The sequence below is a fragment of the Arachis ipaensis genome, chromosome B01 (assembly GCF_000816755.2).
Source record: "Arachis ipaensis cultivar K30076 chromosome B01, Araip1.1, whole genome shotgun sequence".
NCBI lineage: Eukaryota > Viridiplantae > Streptophyta > Magnoliopsida > Fabales > Fabaceae > Arachis > Arachis ipaensis.
The window spans coordinates 134,304,347-134,314,207 of record NC_029785.2 but is presented as its reverse complement, the minus strand read 5'-3'; the positions used below and the strand labels follow the sequence as shown (position 1 = coordinate 134,314,207).

Below are 9,861 nucleotides of genomic sequence, written 5' to 3'. Positions count from 1 at the left end.
TTCCATTGGATTTTTCTTGACAAGGTTTTTAACGAGGTAGTTCCCATTACAAAGGATATTGTACTCTTTTTTCTTCACTAAAATTTTTTTTCATTGGGTTTTTCTTTAGTAAAATTTTAATGAGGCATAATCTTAAATGGTCATCCGAGGGAGAGTGTTGTGATAAAGATGATAATATAGATGACCACTTATGACTTGGAAGGCTTAACTTTTCTATAGTGAAATGCTATATTACCAAGAAAAATTACATTTAATGAAAGAGAAAAAAGAGGACTTTGTACATGTATAAATACGGGTTTGCTTATATAGTTATATACACAACAATAAAACACTCTCCTCTTTTTTCATACACTATTAATAGTTTTTCTCTCTGTGTTACTATTGAGAAAATGACAAATAGATCCCTGATTTTTTGTTCTGCGAACATTTTTATTCCTGATCATTGAAAAATACTTTTAAGTTCATGACCTTCACAAAACTTGGACGGATCAGTCCCTCCACCCAAATGTCTCCATCAGGGATTGATCCGTCCAAATGTCTCCGTCAAGGACTAATTCGTCCAAGTTTTGTAAAAGTCAGGAACAAAAATGTCTGCAAAACAAAAAGTAAGGACCTATTTGTCCTTTTCTTTAAATAATTTGATAATTGATTTCTGTAGCACCGAAAGTTGTCAAAATAAAAGAAAAAAGTTTGGAAATTTGTTTTTAGAGTAGCAAGTTTCCATGATCGTATTATAATTTGTAGCTGGTCCCGTGTTTGAATTGAACCCCCCAATTTTGGACACTGAAAATAACGTAAAGTCGTAAAGAGTCAAGAAAGGACCCGCACTGCATCACTCTCAATTGAATCTTTGAATCAATTAAACATGTTTCAATTCCTCTCATCAAACCCTTCTTTCTTTCCTCTCTTTCTCTTTCTCTTTCTTTCTTCTGCAGCATCCACCTCTCCCATGCATCATCTTCCAGGTTTGTCTTTTCTTCCATTCTTTAATTATCATCTCATCGATCACATTCTTGTTCTTTCATTATCTATTACAAGATTTTCTCTTTCTTTAGATGAAAGCGTGGAGACAAATGAGACGGTGCTGAATAAGCATGGCAATGGCGGCAACACTAGCACCACTCTGCTCCTTGCTCCCCACAGAACTAACCGACCCGATATCTTCAACCATTTCCAACCTTACACTGCTGGCTGGAATCTTACCAATTACCACTATCTTTCGTCAGTGATTTCAAGTGCAGTTCCCTTGATTGTAGCAGCTGTAGCATGGTTGGTCGTATTTGGGGTTTGTTTACAACTCATCTGTTTCTGTTACTGCTGTTGCCCTTCTTCAACTCCTCCTCCTCATGCCTATTCCAAATCTGCCTATGTTTCCTCCTTCATCTTCCTCTTCTTATTCACCATTGCAGCAATGTATGTATCACATTCTCACTCTTATATATATATGCTTTGTGTTTCACTTTGCTTTCTTGATATATGTGTTTGTTTTTTTTATTGTTAGAGGTGGATGCTTGATCCTCTACAGTGGTCAGGGGAAGCTTCACGAAAGCACCTCACAAACACTGCATTTCCTAGTGAATCAAGCTCACCTCACTGCTCTGAATCTCAGGGAGGTCTCAGATTATTTTGATACAACTAAGCAGGTTGGCCTTGCTGCTGATCTATCATTCTTGCCGCCGGATTTCGGAGACCAAATCGATCATGTTAAAACCAAACTCACTAGTGCTTCTCTTCTTCTTTCCAATAAGACTGATCACAACTCACACAACATACAACAAGGATTAGACACAATGTAATCATAATTATAATAATTAACTATATGTATACCATTTTATTTGTATATTTATAGATAATTAACAAAGATCAGCTATGGCTTGTAGGAGATTGGCTCTTATCATTGTTTCTGCTGTTATGCTCTCTGTTACATTTGCTGGGTTCTGTAAGTTTGCTTAATTCCTTATTATTCTGTAAGGTTGCTAGCTAATGTTTGATTATTAATATGGGAAAGTGTTTTACTTTTATGCAGTATGTTCCTTACTTGGGATACAGTGCCTTGTATACTTGTAAGTTCATTGACTGTTAGTCATTATATTATATTGAGCTACTTTTTTTTATTGCATTTCAAATCATGGTTGTGTTGAATTCTGTGGTGGTTGCAGCCTAGTAGTTATTGGATGGATTCTAGTTGCATGTACCTTCATACTTTGTGCTGGATTTCTGTTTCTTCATAAGTATGTAATGTTCCTCTGATCTTGGCTTTTGAATACCGTGAAAACTCATGTGCAGTTAATTTCACATGAAGGTCAAATCATTTAACGACGAGGAATGCTAGGGGGCCAGCAATTTTTGTGAATTGTAGCCATCAAATAGCCATCAAGATGATTTTAATGGTGTGAAATTGGTGTAAGATTTCATACAATAGCTCACTTTTCTTTGCTGGTTATACGCTGGCCAGAATTTAACAAAGTTGCTGGTCCCCTAAACTTTTCCTTTAACGACTTTCAATAATCAACTTCACGTGAAGTTAATTTCACATGAAGGTCAAATCATTTAACGATCTTCAATAATCAACTTTACGTGAAATTAACTGCACGAGTTTTTATCTTTGAATAATTATTCTTTATCTTAATAGGAATAATAACATTACATACATAACAGTGTGATTGGGGATACATGTGTTGCAATGGATGAGTGGGTGCAGCATCCAACTGCACATACAGCTCTGGACGAGATTCTTCCATGTGTAGATAACTCAACTGCACAACAAACCTTGCTAGGAAGCAAGGTTGTGATTGGTCAAATAGTTGATGCAATAGATCTCTTCATTTCGGATGGTCTGAATCAAGACCTTCCATTACTCGAATTCAACCAATCGGGTCCTGAAATCCCTCTTGTGTGCAACCCATTCCACAGTTGCAACAACCTCCAACAAGTGACATTGCAAGATGCCAATGCTGTGTGGAAGAATTACACATGTGAAGCTTCTTCATGGGGAAGGTGTGTGAGTGTTGGTAGAATGACTCCAACAGTGTACACACAATTAGGGGCATTAGTGAATGTGACGTATGGTTTATATCATTATGGACCGTTTTTGAGTGATTTAGTGGACTGCACTTTCGTCAGGGAAACCTTCTCAGCCATAACACACAATTATTGCCCTTCACTAAGCTTGTTTACTAAATGGATTTATTTTGGATTACTGCTGGTTTCTGTAGCCGTAATGTTCTCTTTGATTTTGTGGATCATCTACGACACACACCACCGCCATCGTCGCTACACCAAAACCATGCGTTACATTGTCAGATAGATATCTCATTCTTCATCCTTTTTAGTACATGTATCAATTATGTAAACTATAAAATCATAGTAATAATAAAAAAATGTTAAATGATTAATTTTTTTTATTTAAACTAATAATCTCTCTCTCTTTTTTTTTTTTTTATGTTAGCTGATTCTGTTAGTCATACAAAACAAACTTACACTTAAATCGGTCAATAATGGTCAAATCAGTTAAAAATCAGTCCATTCTAAAAAAATTGGTGAAATTTAATCTGATTAGGTGAATATCCATTTAAAAACTAATTGATACAAATTTAAACTCTATTTAAGGATTTGTCTTTAATTAATAGGTTGGTGACTTGCTGCACGAAATTTGAATTGGGATTTAGTTTTGATAATCATGGTTAGTCTTGTTCAATATTTGGTCAAAATATTTTTTCGCAGGAGCTCCATTTAAGGGTTTGCCGCTGGCAATGGATTGCTGCATGCACAAGGCGGGATTCAAACCTCCGACACTTGCTTAAGCGGACTAGTGAGCTAACTACTAGACCAACCCAACTTGGTTATGAATGATGTGATTTGATTCGGATGTGAAACAACTAGTGGTCTCCACCAATTAAATAAACCTGTTATTGAACAAATAAAATACCAAGAATAACAAAGAATTTGAAAGCCCAACATAGTTCTTTATTTTGTGGACAGGCTCAGGCCCAAAACCAGGTCCGAACAGACCGAATCCGCAACCCAACCGGCTGAATTAAGAATTTGAAAGCCCAACATAGTTCTTTATTTTTTGGACAGGCTCAGGCCCAAAACCAGGTCCGAACAGACCGAACCCGCAACCCAACCGGCTGAATTTGAAAAAAAAAATGACGCCTCTTCTTCATTCTCCATGGCTGCCGCTGCTGTTCTTCAAAGGAGGAGACCACTACTCGTCGCGCTCGTCGCGCTCGTCGCCTCCTCGTCTCCTCCTCGCGTGGCCCGCTTCCTATCGCCGTCAGCAGTTGTCTTCACCGAGAAGCCCAACATAGTTGATGAGAATATGAAGGGATAGTCATGTTCTGTAATATTAATGTTAGTAGTTGGGTGGTTGGTTAGTGTTAGTGTGGATCGGGCTATCCGGCCCATACGATGACCAAAAAAAAAAAGGAAAAGCCCTATCTTATTGCTGCATCTTGTTGCTGCTTCATTACTTGAAAGGTACCTCAAAAATTATAAAAGTCCCTTTGAAGACTTATTTGGACTCATAAGCACAAGTAGATATATCCAAGTAGCCAATCCACAATTAATTTGACCAAAATGTCCTCTCTCATCCCATGCATTCACCACACACTTATCACTACCCAGCTTGTGCAATAATCAACCATGATGGTGAATTTAGATATGTTGATTCTATCAAGGTCGAATTTTTATGTTGTGATTGTCATTATTATGCGTGTGACTTAGAGAAGAGATGGCATTATGCCCTCCATATATCATTTAGGTGGACCACTTTGAGATGAACTTAAGACTAGTCAAAGAAACCCACTTCACTGAGTAGCTTCCACTTGCTAACTTCTATATACGAATATTTTCATCTAAATTTTCCTCCACTCGGCAAACTGTTTCAATTAATTATATATTATTGGTTATAATATTGGAAATTTAAAACTCCGGCTGATATCTACTTAAGTCTAAATTATTTTTATATAATAAAAAAATAATTAAAAAATTTGTGTAAAATTTACCTGCATATTAAAGTTTTTACATCTGTGTTGGAGAAGAAGACAATGGTGATTACAGTTGGTAGATATATTATATAATTTAAGTGCAGCCGGTTCCTATAGGTAATGTCTTGGTGGATAAGATCATAGCTAGTAATTTTAGTATTGAAAAAAATTGGACAGATCAACTAACGCTATTGGTGAAATTAGCCAACTAATTCACTTTCTACTCGGCACGTCAATTCTAATGACAGCGACATACACAGCTCCGTTATATCAATGTTTCACTGTTTAATTTGTCTGCATGTTTCCATCAACGTCTCATTTTCATAAGATAGAAGAATTTTCTCATCAAACAGAATTAGATGCAGGCCTATTATTTATTATAATAATTAACATTAGATAAGATCCATGATAAGACATTAATTTTAATTAATATATATGCCAACTTGCAGTAGTACTGTCTATACAAATACTTTAATAGAGTTCCTCTTGTGGACTAATAACTTTTTGGACCAAAAAACAAAAGGAAATATAATCTTTAATTATATTAGTCTAGATGTTTAGCACAAAGAAGCTGCTTTTGCTTTCTTTCTTTTCATTGAAGATTTTGCTCTCTCTTTTTTCTCTACATACTAACACGAAAAGAAAAGCAACACACCAAAGCGGGAAAAAATATAAAGGATAGATATGTGTAGATATGATATATATGGTGGGATTCTATGTTGTATTATTTCAATTTACACATGATGATCACTTATTTTAGGATCAAACTACTCATAGGTTGATCAAGAATGGGAAGTGACTCTTGTTAGAACTTGCTTACAACGTAACCATACATCGTTTAGAGATGGTGTGAGCCCACTAGTGATTACTGATTATTATAAAATAAGGTAATATATGGAGAATATGATGATTCTTTTTCTTTTTCTTTGTTTATTTTTAAATTAAACTGCACATATATATTCCTTGCATGAAGAAGCGTAGCAGCTAGGGAATCAACACACTAAATTGAGTGGAGCAGCATGCACTTGATCTCAAACCTATGCAAATCACCAAGAATGTGGGACCCACAAGTTCCAAACTTATTGCATCTGCTCTACCCTACACTTATTACCACCACACCTCACAACGCAAGCTTTTCACTTTTCAATGAATATAAAAAGAGTAAAGTATTATTTTTGTCTTTAATATTTGGGTAAGTTTTAAAGTTATTCTTAAGATTTCAATCGTCTTATTTAAGTTCTTAACGTTTCAAAACTGACTCAATGTTATTCTGTCATTAGGGATTCGTTAATAGAATTAACGGCGGGACAAAATTAAAACGATTTTAAAACGTTAGAAACTTAAATAGGACGAAAATGTTGGGGACAAAAATGATATATAGAAATAAATTTTAATTTTATCCTTCAATAATATCAATTTTTTACTATATATAGTATTCAATTTAAAATGAAAGTAACGTGATTAAGTATAATTTATTTAGATGTAATTAAAAAATAATTGAATACTATGTATAGTAAAAAATTAATATTATTGAAAGATAAAATTAAATTAAAATTTATTTTTATGTATCATTTTTGTCCCTAACATTTTCGTCCTATTTAAGTCCTCAACGTTTTAAAATCGTCTCAATTTTGTCCCGCCATCAATTCTGTTAACGGATCCTAACGGCAGGATAACATTGAGTCAATTTTGAAATGTTTGGGACTTAAATATGACAATTGAAGCGTTAGGGACAATTTTGAAACTTACCCCAAACGTTAGAGACAAAAACAATACTTTACTCTATAAAAAATAAGGCGTTTAATTTTCACTTATGTAAATCAAAATAAAATAAAGGTTAATATTTTAGAATTTAAATAAACAAAATATTCTATAAATAGTCCACTTAAAATGTTTTATAAGGAGATTATTTCGAGATATTAATAACCATAAATAAAACACTTAAATTTTAACAGAAGACATACATGGCTCTTCATCAAATCGTATTTTCTGTTCCTATGATTGAAACATATGAGATGCTACGAAAAATATTTACGATCATGGAAAAAGGAAAGTGGCTTCAATCATATCTGATCTCAGATTTCATTTTACTATTATTCAATGGACTAATCTATTCAATTATTGAATGATAGCAGAATAATTTTAGACGTTGTAGTATATATCCTTTGTAGCACAACAAATTAAATATCAACTTCGCTTTCACATAGCTTAGACTCACGAATTAAAGCACCAAGAATAATGGCAATCTTTCATACACATTCTTATACGATCTATGATAGAGATCTAATTACTATTACTAGGGTGGTTTAATTTTACATTATTCAAAATGGGGAGACATTCACATGATGCTCCTATGTTACATTACATGATGGTTGGAATTGAAGCTTACACGTGATGGGAATTCTGAAAAAATTCGTCTGTGCCTCATCATCATCATGTGGGTTTAATTAACTTTAAATTAATTAATTAATTAATTAATTCATGATTAGCAACAAGACTAGCTAGCTAGGGTGAAGCAAACTAATAAGATCTCCAATTTTGTCCCCCTTATACAAAAAGCCAAAACATATCGAATATATGTGGTTTTGGTTTTGGTGGGCACGATGCGCCAATAGTTTTTCAATAGATTCAGAGAACCTTGGAATAACTATAGCATCAATTGGCCTGACACCTCATCACTTACTTTGGCAGGCAATAATTGCAATAATACGTAATTAATTTGTGTAATTTACATGATAGTTAGACGTAATTTAGAATTTAATCAGAGAAAGTCTAAGTAGCCACCATTATGAACTGAAACTTAGGCCTGAGAAGTGGTGAGTCATCAGTGATCACATACATTCACAATACAGTCACACTGCCGTGGGAACTGCGTGTCATTCTTGTTTTCTAGTCCATTTAACTTTTTAATTATTTTTCCTCTCTCAGAAATGAGAATCTTCCAAATTGAATGGTGGGCACAACATTATAAACATGGAAGGAAACTTTCGGTCGTATGATCATATTATCATGCAACTTGATGTTAATCCATCCAATTCCATCATGACCTACTACAATGTGTGCAATTCAACGTTTTGCAAACTGATCTTCATCTTAAATAAGAGCCATCCATGACCCCATGTGTTCACTTTATCAAATCCATCTCCTTTTTAAGTGGAGGAGGTTGGTTGGTCTTTGCCTAAGAAGTGTCCTAATAACTCCTAATCCCTAATAACTTCTTTATTTATTATATATAAAAGCGACGATTTAAATTTATTTCTTTCAATATCATAATTCATATTTTCAGAAAATAAAAAGAGGTCATAATTTGTACACATTGTCACAATTGAGCAAAATGGGAGGTAGTTTGAGTTAGCTTATATTGTATGTAGTTGATTTTTTAACCGTGAGAAGGAGCTGTTGAACAACTAAAAAAAGTTCGAACCCATTTAAGAAAAGTTGAAACGGAAGCAAATCAGCTTACTATCTAGAATAACCATTCGAGTACTAGGATAATAAACATCTTCTCAAAAGAAGAAACTGATTTTCAGATTTACCAAAAATTGAACTGTTAACTTTTTGGATTTATATCTCTAATACTATGTTATGATACCACTCATTTCAAAAGTTTTAACTGATAGAAAAATGTAACACTAATGTTATATCTCTAATACTCCATAAACCTCCATTGTACACATTATACAAATATTCCATTGGCTCCTTATATTTTTTCTTTTAAAATAGAATGAAAAAATTTGAATTTAATTAAGTCAAATTATACAACTTTAGAATAATTAAAAAATTACAAAAATAAAACTATTCATGGTGAAAACAAAAAATGATTAATCAACTCCCACAATGAGTTTTTCAATAAGCCTTATAAGAAGCTCTGGAAATGCTGAATAATTATTTGAACAACCAGTTACATTTACATACCATCAGTGTTAATATTGACATATTTAAAAAAATAAAAGATATAAAATAACGTATTAATACTTTTTCTTTAGTACATGTATATGAATTCTATAGATCAAAATAACAATATTATCCGCATACAAATTACCACCACTTCATATCATCATCATCTCAATTCCAGTTACTACGGTACTACCATTAGCAATTCTTAATTTAATCACAAATTCAATCAAACAAATTAATAAACAACACGAATCATTAATAAACATGAATCAAAATCATTGATATTTTGCGAATAATTATCGTGAAATGACATGTTAAGGTGAGTAACTATTTTTTGATATATAGACATACATGGGTATGTTCTGGAAAAAGTGGCAGCGGATTAAGTGATGGGTATACGTGGCGGATAGAGGATTTTGTGGTAGGGCACTGAAATATGAAATTGCAAAAGGTGTCAGTGGATTTGAAATAGTCCTAATATTATTATGGGCAGCCCACAGCTTTGTGGGAGTGAAAGCCGTTGGATCAGAAATTCAGACGGCTCATTCTCCTCAGGTTAACTAACTCAACCCCCCTCTCCTCTTTGGTTAAGGTTACCCTCCCCCAATTTCACTTTTTTCCTTTTCCCTTTTGCATCCCGCTCCTTCCATTTCTTCCTCTATTAATTTATTAATATCTATAAACTACTTATTAAAAATTGATTAAATATTGCGTGGAAGAAAACCCATCGTCTCATCATTTTCATTTTGGAAACCGAACAAAACTTCCAAAATAAGCCGTGTTTAACGATTAACAAAAGAAGCAGCCACACGGAAATCCCCACAAAACAAGAAATAATCTAGCCTCTACGGACCCGCATGTAATAACTACAGAGTAAATATCCAAACCAGAAAAAAATTATCTCGGAAAATCTTACTCTCATGCTTAATTTGTTAAAATTTGTCCTTTTCGTAAATAATTTTTAAAATTTATAACA

The 9,861-nt window shown here is 33.7% G+C and overlaps 1 protein-coding gene across 1 annotated transcript; it reads left to right on the top strand.

Moving 5' to 3' along the window:
- LOC107615351 lies at positions 798–3,385 on the top strand. The gene is made up of 7 exons (XM_016317423.2): positions 798–965; positions 1,056–1,413; positions 1,502–1,792; positions 1,881–1,939; positions 2,027–2,063; positions 2,160–2,231; positions 2,659–3,385. Exons 1-7 carry the CDS (start codon positions 866–868, stop codon positions 3,305–3,307), a joined length of 1,566 nt encoding a protein of 521 aa, XP_016172909.1. The 5' UTR covers positions 798–865; the 3' UTR covers positions 3,308–3,385.

Coding starts and splice junctions, on each gene's coding strand:
- LOC107615351 (XM_016317423.2), top strand. CDS start 866: ATGTTTCAATTCCTCTCATCAAACCCTTCTTTCTTTCCTCTCTTTCTC. Junction 1,793..1,880: donor CAACAAGGATTAGACACAAT/GTAATCATAATT, acceptor TATGGCTTGTAG/GAGATTGGCTCTTATCATTG. Junction 2,232..2,658: donor GGATTTCTGTTTCTTCATAA/GTATGTAATGTT, acceptor CATACATAACAG/TGTGATTGGGGATACATGTG.